Here is an 18,684-nt window from a genome sequence, read left to right on the forward strand (position 1 = left end):
ACGATCTCTTTGTGCTAAAGATGCCAAGGAGTAAGCCGTAATGCATTGTTTTGTATCATCACTGCTCCACATAAATTGGTTCTGATCAGAAATGAAGATAGATTGCCCAAACCTGTAAGTCGCCCAAGCCAAAACAGGACTGTTCGTAATTACCAACGATCAATCACCTGTAAATCCCCAGCCGATTAACAAAAATAATAAAAGAATAGATCAAATTTTATATTTTTCTTTAACCATATTCCAAGGTAATCGTGAACAGTGGTGTCAAAACCGGAGGGGAGGGTTCCCTGTCCTCCTGGATTTTTTTCATCGCCCTTTGAAATATACCTTTTTTGAGGGTATTTTATTGAAAACTGTTTTTCGTTGGATATTTACTTCAGAGATTGAATAAACGACATTTTTACCCCCCCCCCTTAAAATTAAAAAATGTTTTGTCCCCAATCCCGCAGAACAACTGCTACTACTAAAAACTCTTCGTAGCACCAAGAAATCTGAGGTAATAACAGCTGAGCATGCTTTTCCTTCACCCCTAACTGTTCAAGGCATCACTCTTTACCCCCTTCCAAAAGGTTCCCGTTTTCTTTCAAATCCTTCCTTATGACCTCTTGCAATCCCATTCGAAGACGTCCAACTATTTTTTGGCCCCAGACGAATGGCCAAAAAGCAGCAATTTTGTCAGCCTACCATTCTTTTTCCGTGTAACGTCCCATAACCATCTTACCTCTTCTTTCATCACAGCTTTAGAAAGCGCGACCAACAATATTTTCTTTAAAAATATTGTTTGATGTACAATCACTCAAAAAAGCACTTAAAAGTACCATTAGACAAATCCTCTTGAAAACGCTCACCCCAGGCTCCTTAGCCTTCTGAACTACTCATATTCAAGAGCCATACTTGACCACTATCATTACCATGACATCTGGTGTCATGGTGTCATCATCAAATCTTAGTTCAAAGACTTAATCTTATTTCCAATTGCAAGAAAACGTCTTGTTTCAACTGAGAGAAAACGCCTCGCATTTTATTTTTTTTTACATATCTATTAATCTACTATTTACGTCTTCAGTATCGCAACCAAGCTTACTAATAATGCAAGCAAGGTAGGCGGAGCTATCTACTTGGTCAGTCTTCTCGTTATCTAGCATCACTTCTTCATTCTTATTTAGTTCTAGCTAAAATAAAGAATAGAACTTTTAACAAAAAAAGCAAAATATACTGTTTCTAAGGCCAGTTATCTATTTTTATAGGCTAAGAGACCTGTTTTACAAGACTTTCAGAGCTTTATTGTAAGACTAAAATAAAGAAATAAAGTGCGCTTGAGAAGAAAAGGTACAGAATCCAAAACAGTAGCTTCTCAAGAAAACCTTTAAATAAAAAAGGATTGGATTTATTGCAGAGCTTGTAAAAGACATACCAAAATGAACACGTTCCATAATTAAAGTTAAGAAAGCCTTTTCGAGTTGCATACTTTTTTTTCTGCAATTTCTTCTCTATAGGTTAATAAAAGCCCAATTTAAACGATAGGAAGTCTGAAAGAGAAAACCAAATTTTTACTCATTCTTTTTTCTAAATCGAGTAAATCGAGTTCAGAACGATTAGTCCTGGATAAAACCGAGCTCCTAGATTATTAATAAATCTGATAGAAGAAGTGGCGTCAATTTACAGAAATTTTGAACAGCTAAAATTTGACTAGATATGAATATTAATAATACCTTGGCAGCCTCTAGCTGGCTTTTGAGGAGTTGCTGACTTCGTCTTAGGTCGTCTTTCTCCGTTTCAGCCTCTGCAAGTCGACTTGCATTTAACTTAAGGTTATCGATAGTCCTGCTCAAGCGTTGAGTTTCTCCACTCATCTTCATATTTTCCTGCTGTAAAGAATCCATCTGGAAAGAAATAAGAGTATAAGTTGCATATCTGTTTCGTTAAATGTATGGACAGTAATCAGATATTTAAATATACGAATAGAGGAGCCCAGTTTCTTTCTCTCTCTCGATCTTTTCACAATTTTCTGTGTATTTTATATTACCCACCTGGTTTTCGCTGTGTTGGCCAATTCGTCTTCCCCCCAACAAAAAAGAATTCCAGCATATGTGCCTAACAGCAACCAGTCCAAAAAACAAGGTCATGTGTCATTAAGAGCACATTGTTACGGATTCAATGACATATTTAGTAGAATCGCTTGATATTTAGTTATTAATTTAATATAGGAGGCATGACACACAGAAGACATGTAGGGGATATTCCCTAGATCACCAGACAACCACTCAGAACAATTTTGGAAACTAGGTAGGCTCTGCATTTACTCCTTAAAATGGACTTTTTTTTATTTTGACCATCTTCCCCACAAAAGTCGTCTAGTGCCCCTTTAAAGGCCCCCGCTGTTTGTAACTGAAGGCTACATACACCTAATTATTCTAGTAAATTATCACTTGTTGGAATCACCTCTGCTCTTAGCGCTGTTACTATCTGATGCTGCGATATTAGAATTGCTATACACTTAGGGGATTCAGCAGATTTTTCTTGCGAGAGAGGAAGGGAGGGGTGCCAAATCAGGAAGTGATTTTTTGCAGCTGTAATTTTTATCTTTTCAGGGAGGAGGGAAATCTTCAGACCATCTCAGACGAGGGGGGGGAATAACGTCTCTCTGTGTCCAAGCTCGAGTCTTTGATTATCAGATCAGTCTGTCACTGAACACTAATTTCAATTCAGGTTCATAATAATGCTCTAGTCACTTAAGCACCGGCATAAGGCGTATCATAAAAGCCGTTACACCAGTGCCTCTTAGCTAACCAGCTAACCTCTCCCTAGCTAACCAGGAGATTACGAGGAAGTAGTTGAATTTTCTTTATTTAGAATGGAGCTTCCATCAAAATTTAAAAAAGGTAGTAAGGACCTGGCCACTGACTTTCTTGGGGTTCAAGGAAGCAAACAGTAGGTAAAGAGGGGAATCTTTCCCCTCTTTATAATGTATATATATATATATATATCTATATATATAAAAAATAAGTTGTTTGTCTGTCTGTCGACTGACGTCATATTTGTGTGTCGACTGACGTCATGTTTGTCGACTGACGTCATTATAAGGATTGAGCTGTATGTCGTCATGAAGTTGTTTGTCATCTGACGTCATGTTTGTCGACTAACGAAACTACAGACCGGGACACCGGGACACAAATGACGTGTTATGTCTGTTATAACGTAATAGAGGCAAAAATCTTGACAGGAAACCGCTTAGTTAGATGAAGATCCACCTGGACAGCGAGAGTCAAAACATATCAAAACTGAAAATGATAGCGATGATGATTGGGTTTGGGATCTTGACTTGGATAAGGTCATCAATGCCTACCAGATTTTAGTTAAAAAAACAAAGGTTCGGCGATATGTATTTCATAGTGAAGCTGAAAAATAAAGAAGAAAAAGAAAACTGAAAAAAGGAAAAATGTAAAAAACTAAAAAATACTAAAAAGAAAAAACACTCAAAGAGAAATTACAGACCGGGACACAAATGACGACCGGGACAGAGGGAATATAAATAACGACCGGGACACTCAAGGAGAAATTACAGATTGGGATACCGGGACACAAATGACGACCGGGACACAGGCAATATAAATGACGACCAGGACACAGGTATTTAAGAATATCGTTCAAAGACAAATTTTTAATTGTAAGAAGACCGTTGAAAGAGAAATTTCTAATTGTAAAATGACTGAAGAACCTACAATGGCAACACCCGAGGAAGCTGCTCAAAACGAATGTATTCACGCCGAAGTAGCTGAGTTGGTAAAGCGTTATGTTTCAGGTTCTAGGTCCGAGAGGCTCCAGGTTTGAACCTTGGCTTTAGCATTAATACAAAAGAAGAAAAAAACTAAAAAAGGTAAAAACTACAAAAAAACTAAAAAGAAAATATATATATATATATATATATATTTATATATATCATCTTTTCCACAAAAATAATAATTTAGTGCTTCTGCTTAAAAACAGCAATCGAATTGATGCCGAATTGATACGCAACTATCAACAAAGTGGCAATCGTTGTGGTCGGTGATCAGTTCTTACCTCGAGATAATATTCTTTATAGGCGAAACAATCAGTTGACAAGAATTGCTTAAACTCATCGATGCTACGATGTCCTACAATATTCTGACGAATATAAATGACGCCCGGGACACTCAAATAGAAATCACAGACTGGGACACCGGGACACAAATGACGACGGGGACACATGGAATATAAATGACGACCCGGACACAGGGACACAACTACAACGGGGACGCCGGGGGGCACAGGGGGATATATAAATGACGACGGCAACAAAGGAAATGGTCGATTAGCAATTACCATCAACAAAGCTCAAGGGCAATCAATAGAATCATGAGGTATAGATCTGAATACGGATTGTTTTCCCATGGACCATTATGCGTTGCATGTTCAAGAGTCGGTAAACCTGACAATCTATTTATAAGCACAGACGATGGGACAGCAAAGAATGTTGTATATTCGCAAGTTTTACGTATATAAAAAATATATATATATATATATATATATATATATATATATATATATATATATATATATATATATATATATATATATATATATATATATATAAATATATATATATATATATATATACATATATATATATATATATATTCACAGGTGGGACATAGGGACACACTACAATGGCGCGTAACGACTTACGCGCGCGGGGGGGCTTGGGGGGGGGGGCGCGAAGCGCCCCCACCAACTAGGTGTTGGTACCAACAGCTAGTATATATATATATATATATATATATATATTCACCGGTCAATGTCGACATTCCACAATTTCAGTCTTTCACGGTAACATATATATGTATACCATTACCTCAGCATATATTCTATGACAATTGCCTTTAAATAAATTATAAAATCTTTAGAACAGAAATTTTGATTAAAATATATAAAATAATTACCTTGCTACAGTTGCTCTTCAAGTTATCAGCAATTTTCAAAAGTCTCTTATGCTCAATTAAAAGGTCGCTGTGTTCCGCCTCAAGAATTTGAAATTTCTGCTGAAACTCTTTTATACTTTCTAGTGAAAGACGAAGCCCTTTGTTCTCATCTTCTATTTTTTGCTTTTGATTCTCAACTTCCAATAGATTTTCATTGGAGGCTTTCAATTTTTCAAACTGTTTGCTTAGTTGCTGCTTTTCAAACTCGATCCGAGATATCTGAAAAGAAAAACTTCCTATTAAACCAAAATGAACAAATGGAAGAAAACAAAGAAACAACTATTTTGCCGTTTTCTTGGGGACAGCAACAAAGCGACTTTTTATGATCGGTTCAAGAATTACACCTAGAAAAGAAAAAAGAAAAGAAAAGAAAAAAAAACTATAATCAACCCTAAATGCGATTTAATCCAAGACCACAAAACTTTATTTTCCCAAAAGTGACTCGTTCTGTTTTGCATTTCACTTCGCACAACTCAAAGCAACACTTTCCTTTTTAAGAAACTTTAGAACCAGACATAGAAAGGGAATTTCTTTAAATATAACATAGAAGTATACAATTAAAATGCACAGATATGCTACTGTTTCATTGGCACAATCTTACTGATGTTTTTTTCACAATCAGTCATCGATTATTTATCACCAGTTATCAGACCTTTTTTGTTTTGTTTTTTACTGGTTTCTTGGGTTTCTTTGGGCCCGTAGGTAGTTGACTGACACCTAACCTGGATCAAATAGAACTTAAAAAGCAATATTGTTAAGTTCTGATGCTGATGATGAACACTGTATATGTGTTCGAAATATCCAGTTAAATTTTATATCTGTTCACTGTCAATAAAAAGGTTTCATCCCTATTTTGAACTGTTTTACTTTAATATTGTTCATATAGAAGTTTTTCGACACACGGTTTCACCCTGCTGTTTCTTACAGAATATACTTTCTTCTCTTTTTTCTAGTAGTACATTATCGTAAGAAACGCTTTTGGTATGCTGCCAATTTTTTTTCCGGATAATAAACTAATTTTACTACTTATTATTACTACAACAAACTTCCAAAATTTCGAATGCTTTATTTACTTATTTTTTATTACAGGCTACGCGGCTCCATCACAGACGATGATATGCCGCTGGTCCTGGTAATTACCTCATTTTCCAACCCTGAGGTATTTGTTATACATTCTCTTGAAGGCGTCAAGGAAAGGATTTTTCGGGATTATCTCTGCCGGCAAACTATTCCATGTGGCAACCGATCACCGGGCGAAACTCGTTTTCAGATATTCTTGGCGGGGAGAACCCTGCTCAAGGTAGTCATGACGAGCTATACTTTGGCAAGTTGATCGCAAGGGCTTTGCTCTTTCAGGAATGCGCTACGATAGCTCCTCTGATGGAGGGTTATACATGTACTTAAAAAAACAAAACAAAAAAAAATTGCAAAAGAATAAATAAATAACACAAAAAAAAATAAAAAAATAAAATTAAACAAAAAAATATATAAAACATATTAAACATATAAAACCACTTGAGCAAAAAAAAAAAAAAATACTTTCCAAAATGCAAAGTCATATTCATCGATTCGGCGTAAGGTCCACTCTTTCCGTAAAAACCGCATCCTTACCACTTTCTAGGAATAAGCAGAAATCAGGGTGCTAAGAACAACAACAAAAAAGTCAAAACCAAAGTGTTGCTCTCGCAACACAATAAGGATTGACTAATGAAAAATATAAAAGACACGAAACTTTCTCCAGAAAGTGATGCTTTCATACCTATATTCCTTGCTACTTTCGACGACATACACTGCACATGCTCTGAAAAACTTAATGTTTCATCAATTATTACACTTAGGTATTTCACGGACTTCTGACGTCTTATTGTCGAGTCTCCTACTGTAAGCTCTTGCAACCAGGGGTAATATGAAGGTGATCTGCCCCAGACAACGAAACCCGATTTTTTGTGCTTTACTTTCAGCCTATTTAGCCTCAGCCATTTCTCCACCTTTTTCATTATCATTACTCAATCGAAGCTGAGCTTCGGTGCGCTTCGTAACTGAAAAATGTTTATCATCAGTAAACAGTACAAGAGGTTTCCTAAATTTATTCGTTTCGTCTCCATTTCCAACATTCGCGGTCAAATCACAAATTGCTTGATGGATATCACACGTTGCTGTGGGGAACACAGCAACGATCATGTTAATCACTTGATTGTATATAATTCAGTTGCACATACATAGATTGGAGATTCAAATATGATGAAATAATTTTAAGAGCATTTCCTCTAATACCACAGTTGTCCCAAATTTTTCAGAATACGCATAGTCCACTGTGTCGAACGCCTTCAAAATGTCAAGGAATATAGTCGCCACTCAACTTACCATTCAAAGCACCATTAATCATAGATTTCAAATACTGAACTGCATGCTCCGTAGAGTATCCTTTTCTGAAACCAAATTGGTTTACATAAAAGAAATCTTTCCTGTCTAAGAACTCAGCCATTCGCTTCTTAGGTATTATTTTAAAGTGTTCCACTAATATCCCTTTTCTTCATAAAGTTGAATTTCGAGATTCAGTGAATCTGACCCTTCAGATTCGCTTTTTTTTTTTACTGTAAAATAGTCTAGGAATCAGTTTTCAAATATACGCTGTTGAACACTAAAACATCCAGTAACTTCATCCAGATTCATACCTAGACACATAGAGATTTACCCCCCCCCTTTAAAATCAATCTAGAGGATTGCTTTTCCCCTCCACTAGAAAAATGAAAATGATGGCCAAGGAAATCAATTTATTATAGTCGCCCTTCCCATTGGAAAAATCCCCTTGATCATGGTAGCAGCGGTAGTTGCAACCTAGTAAACGACGTCCCCTGCTTATGTGCATCAATGCTAGCATTGGGTACGATAATATGACTTGGCTATTATTAAAAGAGCTGAATCCATGGAGTGAGAATTTGGGTGATAGGTTCATATAGTTACTACCTTTACAGTTATATTAGACAGTTTTTTCCATGGAGGAGCCTTACTAATTTTAAGAATTCCATTTTAAGAGAGTTGTTGAAAACAGTTGTATTTACCAAAATAGTCTATATTATTTGCATTGTTCAGGCATACACTGTAAAATAGCTTTTTTTTTTCTCATTTAAATCATCGAGCCCAAAAAACCGATGTTCTAGTGAGAATATTGAAAAATAAGTTGTTTCACTCATCTAAAATTGAGATGAATTAGGCACTTTGCTTCAAACACGACGATGTAATATCCACAAAATTGATTTATCAAGTGATTAATTTATGTCCCAAATACTGCCTTGATGGTAAACAATGATGAGTAAAAACTCCTTCAAATACATTAGAGATCAGACTTCTTCCTATTTTTGTCGTCGGATAAAAATGTACAATATAAGAACTTTGAATGAGGATTGGTATTAGAAATGGATAGAATAATATCACACATAAAACAAGAGCTAAGAGCTCATATGGCACTTGTGACGAGGCCGGAATAGCCAAGAGCCAAGAGCTCATATGATATGAGCTGTAGCAAAATTCTAAGAATCAATAGATTGATTTAAAAGGAAAATCAGGGGCTTAATGCCGGTCAGGATTTAAAATAAAAGCTCTGAGTCAAGAGGTCCTTCTAAATATCAAAATTACATAAGATCCGATCACCCACTCGTAAGTTATAAATGATTCATTTTGTTCTAATTTTTCTTCTCCCTTCAGCCCCCCAGATGGTCGAATTGGGGAAAACGACTTTATCAAGTCAATTTGTGCAGCTCCCTGACACGCCTACCAATTTTTATCGTCCTAGCACGTCCAGAAGCACCAAACTCGCCAAAGCACTGAACCCCACCTAACTCCCCCAAAGAGAGCGGATCCGGCACGGTTACGTCAATCACGTATCTACGACATTTTCTTATTCTACCCACCAAGTTTCATCCCGATTTCTCAACTCTAAGCGTTTTCCAAGATTTCCGGTTTCCCCCTCCAATTCCCCCCAATGTCAATAGATCTGGTCGGGATTTGAAATAAGAGCTCTGAGGCATGAGTTCTTTCTAGATATCAAATTTCATTAAGATCCGGTCACCCGGTCTTAAGTTAAAAATACCTCAATTTTTCTAATTTTTCCAAATTAACACCCCCCAGCTCTCCCAAAGAGAACGGATCCGTTCCAATTATGTAAATCACGTATCTACAACTTGTGCTTATTCTTCTCATCAAGTTCCATCCCGATCTCTCCACTCTAAGTGTTTTCCAAGATTTCCGGTTTTCAATATTTCTGTTTCCCCCCTCCCACCCCTTATGTCCCTGGATCGGATTTGAATTGAAAATGGAGCATCTGAGACATAAGATCGTTCTATATATCAAGTTTCATTAAGATCCGATAACCCATTCGTAAGACAAAGATACCTGAGTTTTCACGTTTTCCAAGGATTCCGGTTTCTCCCTCCAACTCCCCCCAATGTCACCGGAGAAGGTGGGGATTTAAAATGAGAGCTCTAAAGCACAAGATCCTTCTAAATATCAAATTTCATTAAGATCTGATCACCGGTTCGTATATTACAAATGCATCACCTTTTCTAATTTTTCCGAATTACTCCCTCCCCCTCCAACTCCACCGAAGAGAGAAAATACGGTCTGGTTATGTCAGTCACGTATCTTGAACTAGTTTTATTCTTCCCACCAAGTTTCATCCTGATCTCTTCGCTTTAAGTGTTTTCCAAGATTTCCGGTCCCCCCCTCCCCCAACTCCCCATCCTCAATGACGCTGGACCCAGTCAGGATTTAAAATGAGAGCTTTAAAGCACAAAATCATTCTAAATATAAAATTTCATTAAGATCTGACCACCCGTTCGTAAGTTACAAATAGCTCATTTTTTCTAATTTTTCCGAATTACACCCCCCCCCCCCCAACTCTACCAAAGAGAGCGAATCCAGTCTGATTATGTCAGTCACGTATCTTGGACTTGTTTTTATTCTTCCCACCAAGTCTCATCCTGATATCTCTGCTTTAAGTGTATTCCAAGATTTCCGGCATCCCCCCCCCCCAATGACACTGGATTCGGCCGGATTTAAAATAAAAGATCTGAGTTACGAGGTCCTTCTAAATATGAAATTTCATTAAGATCCGATCACTCCTTCGTAAGTTCAAAATACATCATTTTTTCTAATTTTTCAGAATTAACCCCCCCCCCCCACCACCAATTCCCCCAAATAGAGAAGATCCGTTCCGGTTATGTCAGTCACGTATCTAGGACTTGTGATTATTTTCCCCACCAAGTTTCATCCCGATCCCTCCACTCTAAGCGTTTTCCAAGATTTTAGGTCCCCTCCCCAACTCCCCCCAATGTCACCGGATCCGGTTTGTATTTAAAACAAGAGCTCTGAGACACGATATCCTTTCAAATATCAAATTTTATTAAGATCAGATCACCCGTTGGTAAGTTGAAAATACCTCATTTGTTCTATTTTTTTCGATTTAACCGTCCCCCCACTCCCCCTCCCCAGATGGTCGAATCGGGGAAACGACAATTTCTAATTTAATCTGGTCTAGTTCCTGATACGCCTGTCAAATTTCATCGTCCTAGCTTACCTGGAAGTGCCTAAACTAGCAAAACCGGGACCGACAGAATTTGCGATCGCTATATAACACTTGGTAGATACCAAGTCCCATAAAAATGGGTCCTGACTGAAGAAAATATAAACAAAAAAGAATATTTTCTAAATACAGTATTTATTTATCCAAATCTCAAATTCGTCTCTTCTCTTGTCCTGGATTCTGCATTTGCAATTAAAGATGCATGTGTTATTCTTATACATGGTAATCAGGTCGTCTATTAAAAAAAAAATATCATTATTTGTTATATTTTTTCTACAGAAAATACTACTTTCTAGAAAGTCTGTGGCCACGCAGCATCCCATTTTATTTCGTCTAAAACGAAAAAAAACAACGTTTCACGACCTGATTAAAAAGAAAAAAAGAAAGCTTCTTTGAAGAGATTTGAAGTTGCCAAAACCTGCATTTCGTAAGGTCTTTTCTCTCCAGGTGTAGAGACTCTTGAGGTAACTCTAGTAAGAAACTTGCGCCATTTGCGTTATTTTAGCCTCAAGGGGTTTAGCCGATTAGCCTTTTTTTAGTAGTATTATTAGTAGATGATCAAATAGTAGTAAACAGTTAGTCGTAGTCAACACTCAAAATCTTTCTCAGGATAGAAGACGAACTGCAAAGATCGAAGACACAACACAGAAGACTGCAAAGAGAAGACAGCTTATAAAGGGAACAGGCTTTAACTAGCCTAGCCAGCATTTGAATGGCAAAGACAATAAATGTCCCAAAGCGCTGGCATAAGCAATCGTTTGGGTGGGAAAGTGATTTTGTGAATGTAAATCATCTCGTTGCAAAATTCACAATACGGTACAAAGCTCTCGTAGCAAAGCAATATATTGCTAAAGTATCAAAGACGGTGAAAATACCAGAAATGGTATTTATATACAAGGAGCTAGGCGGTGAAAATGATAATACAAGGAGCTAGACGGTGAAAATGCCAAAGATGGCTAAAGTATCAAAGACGGTGAAAATACAAGAAATGGTATTTATATACAAGGAGCTAAACGGTGAAAATGATAATACGAGGAGCTAGACGGTGAAAATACCAGAAATGGGTAAAGTACCAAAGACGGTAAAAATTTGATTGTTTGAATTGGTTACCTAAAAATTTACAAAGCCACATATGCCTTAGAAAATAAGGAAAAATTAGTTTAATTTTTAGTTTAAAAAAAAAGAAAAAAAAGACCCCTTATGCAGTAAATGAGTTTTCACTTCTAGCGGGCGTCATATAAAAAAAAAAAAACATAATTTAGAAATAATCAATAAAGAATTCTTAAGAAGTCACGGATTTCAGGTTAATAGACCTAAGATGAGTCCAAAGGGAAAAAAAATGTTTTTACTGTGAAGCCCTTCGTGCTCAAAGCCGCAAGGTAAGGGATCAATGCCAGAAAAAGAATCGCAAGGCTTCCTGGATATGATCCGAAGCTTTTTTTTTCGTATGTTTCTCAACGTTGCTATTTCTATTGTGCAGCTATTTTATTTGAGAAATTTACTCTTTTTGGCTCCAAACTACCATTTTTTTTGCATTTTTGTTATGAAACATATTTGTTATGAGAAAGCAAAATGGGACGACTACGAATTTTATTTACACCTAGTTGATATTATCATTATATTGAATAATATTAATAATATCTTATAAATGTATTAATAATATTAGATAATAATAGTTAATAAATGGTACAAGCGAAATAATATTAGCCGAACGGAATTACATCAAATCAAAGAAAAAGCATTATACCTGGCTCTGAAGTTGATGTGATGTAGAGGCCAGACTTTTGTTTTCGGCTTCAACTTCACGTAGTCTATCATTATTAGTTTTGTGCTGTCTTTCTCGGAGTGTCTCTACAGTTTCCTCCAGCTGAGCCTTCTCTGTCTGAAAAACATTCACTTCTTGGAAATTGACCAGGATTTAAAGTCACATTCATAAAATGTTCAACAAATTGCTCCCAAAATTTTGCAGCGGTACTTTTTGTAAAAACATATTCCAAAATTTTTGGGTATTCTTTTTTAAAATAAATAGCAAAAAACTGCATTCAATTAATCATGGGTTTTTGGGTCATTTTTCCACGTGAAAGGGTCTACTCTTTTTTTTTTTTTCTTAAGATGAGTATTTTAAATATGTTGTAACAAAAGCAAAATTAGATATTCACACAATATTAAAATTTTTACATAACTAAAGATTAAAGTAATTTATCTTAGAAATTAATGGAAACGTCAATTAAAACAAAGTCAAACAAATGCAGTATTTTTTGTTCAAATACGAAGTAGAAACGGTTTTAGGCCTCAAAAACTAGGGGGGGGGGACAAGATATACAAAAACTACAATTGCGACAATTTTTTAGTCAATTAAGTACCTTAATACGAGGGTAAAAATATGAAATTATAAGAATTTAATGTCAGTTGTCACAAAAACTCGGGGAGGGGCAGCTCCCCCACCCCGTTCAGGCCCTAAAGCTAATTAGTTACACAAAATGTCTTTTTAAGCGTGTCATTTCAGAGATTCGACCCCGCTAAAACATATAAACGTGTTTTATATTTATATTCATATCCACATCACTTCCATTCCCCCCTTCTCTTTCAAAACCGAGGTGGCTTATACCTCCTTTTGTATCAAACATGGAATTTACAAATGAATACCAAAAAAAAACCACAGCTATCAAGAAAAGAATACATCTTTATAATCAGGGTCGTGTCCATGATTTTTGTTTTTGTTGGGGGGAGGGGGTAAAATAACTTCACAAATTGCAACAAAAATTTGTTTACATGTACTTTTGTCGAAGAAAATATCGGTGGATGGGGGGGGGGTAAGATCAAGTAAGCCCTCTCCTCTGGATACGACCCTGTTTATGATCCTATTCGGGCCATTTGATGCTTGAAAGATACTAGTTTTAAAACCTTAATATCGTGCAAAAGAAAAGTGCGTAAGTCACTTTTCTTCCGCAAGTGAATTACTGTGCTCACTGAAGCTTCAACACCCATAGGTCAAAGACTAATCAGCATAATATGATGTCTTATACACCAATAAAGCCAGCTTGTTTAGATTGGCGTATGTACATAATACGATTTAAATAGATTTCTCGTTTAAATCCTAGAAAAAGAACTCTTCAAGCAAAAATCTTAGCCGTCTCATTTCTGCTGACTTAAAAATTATGAAAAGTAAGATACTCACTTTGGTTTTTAGCACGACAATATAATTAGTCTTCGCGTGCAATTTTAGCTTGGATATACAATAGTAGCCAAGGATAATTTCCTATGGGATACCACTAAAACAATCGACAGCCATGGAAAATAATTTACTTCAATTCATCCCAAAGTTCTTTCTAACAGGCTCTTGCCCCATGGAAGCTATCTTAATGATTCACCTACACTTATACTAACTCAGATAGAATTAATCTTGATCTACAATCTTGGCTTTGATAATTCAAAGCTTAATAACAAAGGTCTATTTCATGCCATAATTTTGACAGTTTGTAGCTAATTGCTGTTCAAGGCATCTGAAAGTCAAAATTGAAAAACTTAAAGCTGTGGGCAAGGGCAACTCAAAGGGCATCCTAATCCTCCTGATCTACACTGTCCAGCTTTGAGAACAGCTTAAAAACCAACTGAGGAATTTATCTCAGATGTATAAAAATGTGAAATACGACCTTTAGGCGTAGCAGCAATGTTAATCAGCATAGATTTCTCAAATACCTTAATCATCTGTAAAAGATATTATCTCCATAAACATTATTCATTGGTCCATTTTTCTCGAGTATTTATTACAGAGTTTCATAATATATCGTTGACCTTGAATAGAACTAAACTCTTAGTTTTAATTAATTCAAGATATTTACTTCATGGCAATCAATTAGCAGACCATTATCAAAGTCGAAGTTATACATGCCGAAAGGAGACCGGTCCACTAACGTATTCCTAATAAAACTAAAAGAGACAATCCCATATATGGAATTTTTGAACTTTTCTCAGGAAACTCATATCGAAACAATATTTATATTTCTTTTAAATGGTAAAATAATATGTATATAAATAAAAGAACACCTGGAGCTGTGAATATGGTTTAGTGAACTGACGCATTTTCAGAAGGAGCAGATTCAACCTTGAATTTTTAAGCCCAGAACCGTCTACTTGCATATACCTTTAAGCGAAAAATCCAGTATCCTATTAAGTAAATTAACCCCTCTTCTACGTTTTAAATTCAGAAAGAAAATATAAGTATCCTGGAGCATTTAAGCTAGGCAATTTAATAGTAGCTTACCTGAAACTCTTCAACGATTCTGTCTTTTGATGCATTAAGTGTCTCCACTATGGCTTCTAGCTTCTTAATCTGAGCCTTGCAGTCTTCTAATTGTACCTCATATTCAGATATCCTAAGTTTTTCCTTTTGTGACGATTCCAAAAACTGGTTTACCTACCAAAAGAGGACAAAAGTAATTCTAGAATTATTTCTATTTTATATACTTGTTCCAGCAGACTATCTATTAGTAAGGAAAACATCTTGACGAAAGGGCAAAATTGCCCAACAGCTTGAAAACTTATTTTGTAAAAAATAAAAAACAAACAAAAACAAAGAGATTAGAATCCTGTTAATGGACCTACCTATACTTATCTGAAGTATGAAACGAAGGTTTATAAAGCCTTTCATCTAGTAGCATTAGAAAGAATAGGAACTTCAAATTACATGAGTATTGACTATAATAAATAATAAGTTGAATTAAATAAGTCATTAAATAAATTATGTAATATACTGCAATAAATAAACCGTTTGAATTAAATAATCACACTGTAGTCTTTGAAGTTAAAAGACTACAAAACTGCCATGGTGAATAGCAGCAGACACACTAGTACATTGAATTCCTTAAAAGGGCGATTCTTTTCTCTTTAAGAGCTGCAATCACGTTTATATAAAACCTTAATATTGCGTATTACTTCAAGATTCACAATATTTCATTCTCTTTTTTTTGAATAGCTTAGAGCGCTATTTGGTCTGAGCTTGCTATATTTTACGCTAAACTTAAAAAGATACAAACTTATCAATGAAATATTGTTAGTAAATAAAAAAAAATTAAGCATCAACGGGGAATGTTATTTCTAAGAGATAAAACTCTTAAATACCAAGCTTCTTAGAAATAATTAACATTTATTTAACACACATTTACCGTATTTTTTAACTTCGACTTCTGATATTGGTAATTACTAGATTAATATTGAGACATAGATTAATAGAAGAATATTACATATTTACCGTATTGTGATCTTCAACTTCTGATATTTGGATTTACTAGAATAAATATGTAAATTGAAACATGTTAGTTATATGTTTCATAAATATAGCTTGATTTCCCCCAAAGTTGGTAGCTAGCAGTTTTTTGAGGTTACTAATTTTCAATATAAGGAGACGGGGAACAAAAAATTTGTGATGGCGACATGTGTGGGTAGGTAATACGGAAGTTTGTACTAAAAAAAATTACAATTTTTAAATTTAGCTGAATCCGTAATGAGATACAGCTGCAAATTAGCAGAAACACAAATTTTCGTAAATAAAAATTGATAGTTTAACTGACCTACCCAGTTTTTTTTTTTTTTTTTTTTTTTTTTTTTTTTTTTTTTTTTTTTTTTGCACAGAATCTTTTTTTGCATTCAAGAAGGTATCTTAGAGGATTTTCAATAATAAAGACCAAGGCTGTTCCACCTGGTGCTTGTCATATGTCGAAATTTTCAGAATAAACAGAAAAGAATTTCAATTTAGACTACGAGTAGCTACATATGCATATTCACATCTGAGCTGCATTACCAACCACTAAAAAGAGACTTTTTCTTGAGGTATTTTGATCTAATCTAGCTACATTTGCACCTCCCACTACTTTATTCAAAGGGTGCTTTTACCTAGAAGTTATGCTCGTCGCATTTCAGGCTACAAGTTGAAACAAACGAAGCTACACATTGTGAGAACTGAAGCCACAAATTAAGATGCTCGGAAACTGCGGACAAGGTAGTAGTATTATGTATCCCCAATTGCTACATCAGAAATCCGTTTTGTTTCCTTGGAAATTTCTCAATTCTGGGAGACTTACTCCTGAATTTCGAAAACGGGAAGCACATACACCTGGGAGTGAGTCTTAATAGGAGCTTTTAACTCAAATAGAACTGAAAGCCTTCTGTTTTATTTCACATATATTTTTTTGTCAAGATTATTAGAATATTTCAGATTTTAAAAAAGATATATTTCATACCTTCAAAGATAGTCTCTTATTTTCTTTTTCCAATTCAAGAATTTTACTAGACGATTCCCTAAATGCTTCTTCTTTTAGATTTTCAATAGCTGCCACTAATTTTTGATTTTCAAGCTCCAATCGCCGTAACTTGGCAAGAGTATCGTTGGATAGCTGCTCACTTAAACTTGTGTTACCCGAATCTGAAAAAAAACCATCTTCCTTAAAACAAAACAAAAAAAATTGTAAAAAATATGTTTTACAGGAGATATGTAAGTGAATGAAGTAAAGCAGTAATTAATTTCAGGTTAAAATAATGCATCGTATTATTATTTTACGACAGGTAATATTTTAGACACTACATTCAATAAAAAGCTAAAATTTGTATTTCTTCAACTTCAGTCAACATTTTCTGACGCTTTTTTTCTTGTGTATGTGTGTATGAGATTGCCGTTTGCCAATTGCAGAGACATTTCCTTTGGCACTTGAAAAATTAGCAAATACTTGCCATTAGTTTGTGATTTCACAATTGATTTTAACAATGATTAAATATTTTAGTTTCAAGAAAACTAACTAAAAAAAAACTTTAAAAATTCAAAGAATAAACCAATTCCGTTTGAAATCATGATTAATACAATAGCGGAAATAAGGTGCTCCAATTGGTTTAAGAATGTCAATTCTTTAGAAATAGTTTTTAAGAATGTCGTTTGGTTAAGAAATAATTTTTGATTGCAAAATTATGTGGATTATAAAATAACTATAATTACTAAAAATTACTGGTGCAAAAATTACGTTCTATGTTTTTATTTAGTAGAAATTACTATTTTTCATTGCTCATCCTTTTTTTAAATAAAGCAATTTCTGATAAAGAAAACTTCTTTTTTTTTATCCCCAATAAAAATATCTACACAGCAGAATTCTTTGCTATTGTCTTACTCAACTTAAAGTTGTTAATCAACATATTACACTATATTTACCCATTGTCATTACCCACTTATCAACATTTTATTTGCATTATATTTATATTTAATGCTTTGTCATAACAAACCGCAACACAAACAGATAGAGATTTTATGCTAATAAAACGAAAAACACACGGATGGAAAATAACATTAATCAATTCCTTGAAATCAGTAGCAGTGATAGAAGAAAACAACAATCCCGATGTGAGGGCAGAGATTGGAGTGAATATGTAAAAGCTAAATGTGATATCGTTGCTTTACGCTTAAAGGTCACGCCTGACATTTTCTCATTTATCTATATGCTGTAATACAACAAAAATATCGATAAAATTATTCAAGAAAAAATTGATACAGCTTGGGGTTTATTTTTAGCCACAGGCCTTTGACCATAAAATAATTGACCACATCCTTTGTCTTAGAGACAAAATGGGCACATCTCTGCTCTCTTCACGAATGGATAGGTCAAATGAAAATAAGATCATGTACTTGAAATGTTTACTTAATTTTCCAACACAAATTATTGATTCTTAATCGGATTTCTCACGTCAATATCTTTGCAAACCTCAAAAGCTATCAAATCAAATTATTTGGATTCCTAAAGGTTGACGATATCCAATGACATTGCAAGGGTGGAGATTAGCCAATCCAATCGCGGGCGGAGCGTTATTCAATCCTATGACTTTGCACAACATTACGCGGGTGGACGAGATTTGTTAGACAGCCAATGTAATTGAGGAACACATCGGTTCATGTATTTTGCTAAGAGTGAGAAATATGGTGAAAAAATTAGATAATGTGGAAATAAAGTAACTCCTTTCTAGAGAAAAAGAAGATTAAATTTCATGAATAAGCTTAGCTTGATGGGTACATTCAAGACTGTCGTAGGGGAATTAACTTCAATTGCCAAGGTCTTTATACAAACT

General features: G+C 35.0%; 1 protein-coding gene across 1 annotated transcript in view; it reads right to left on the reverse strand.

Moving 5' to 3' along the window:
• LOC136030663 (girdin-like) overlaps positions 1 to 18,684 on the reverse strand; it is a 260,328-nt gene that overhangs the window by 80,742 nt on the left and 160,902 nt on the right. Inside the window, exons 19-23 of the mRNA XM_065709731.1 lie at positions 16,821 to 17,002; positions 14,846 to 14,998; positions 12,329 to 12,463; positions 4,962 to 5,219; positions 1,713 to 1,883 (exon numbers count right to left, since the gene is read on the reverse strand). Of these exons, the coding sequence (XP_065565803.1) occupies positions 1,713 to 1,883; positions 4,962 to 5,219; positions 12,329 to 12,463; positions 14,846 to 14,998; positions 16,821 to 17,002 (899 nt within the window). The remainder of the gene's footprint in view (positions 1 to 1,712; positions 1,884 to 4,961; positions 5,220 to 12,328; positions 12,464 to 14,845; positions 14,999 to 16,820; positions 17,003 to 18,684) is intronic.

Source organism: Artemia franciscana, chromosome 8 (genome assembly GCF_032884065.1).
Source record: "Artemia franciscana chromosome 8, ASM3288406v1, whole genome shotgun sequence".
Taxonomy (NCBI): Eukaryota; Metazoa; Arthropoda; class Branchiopoda; order Anostraca; family Artemiidae; genus Artemia; species Artemia franciscana.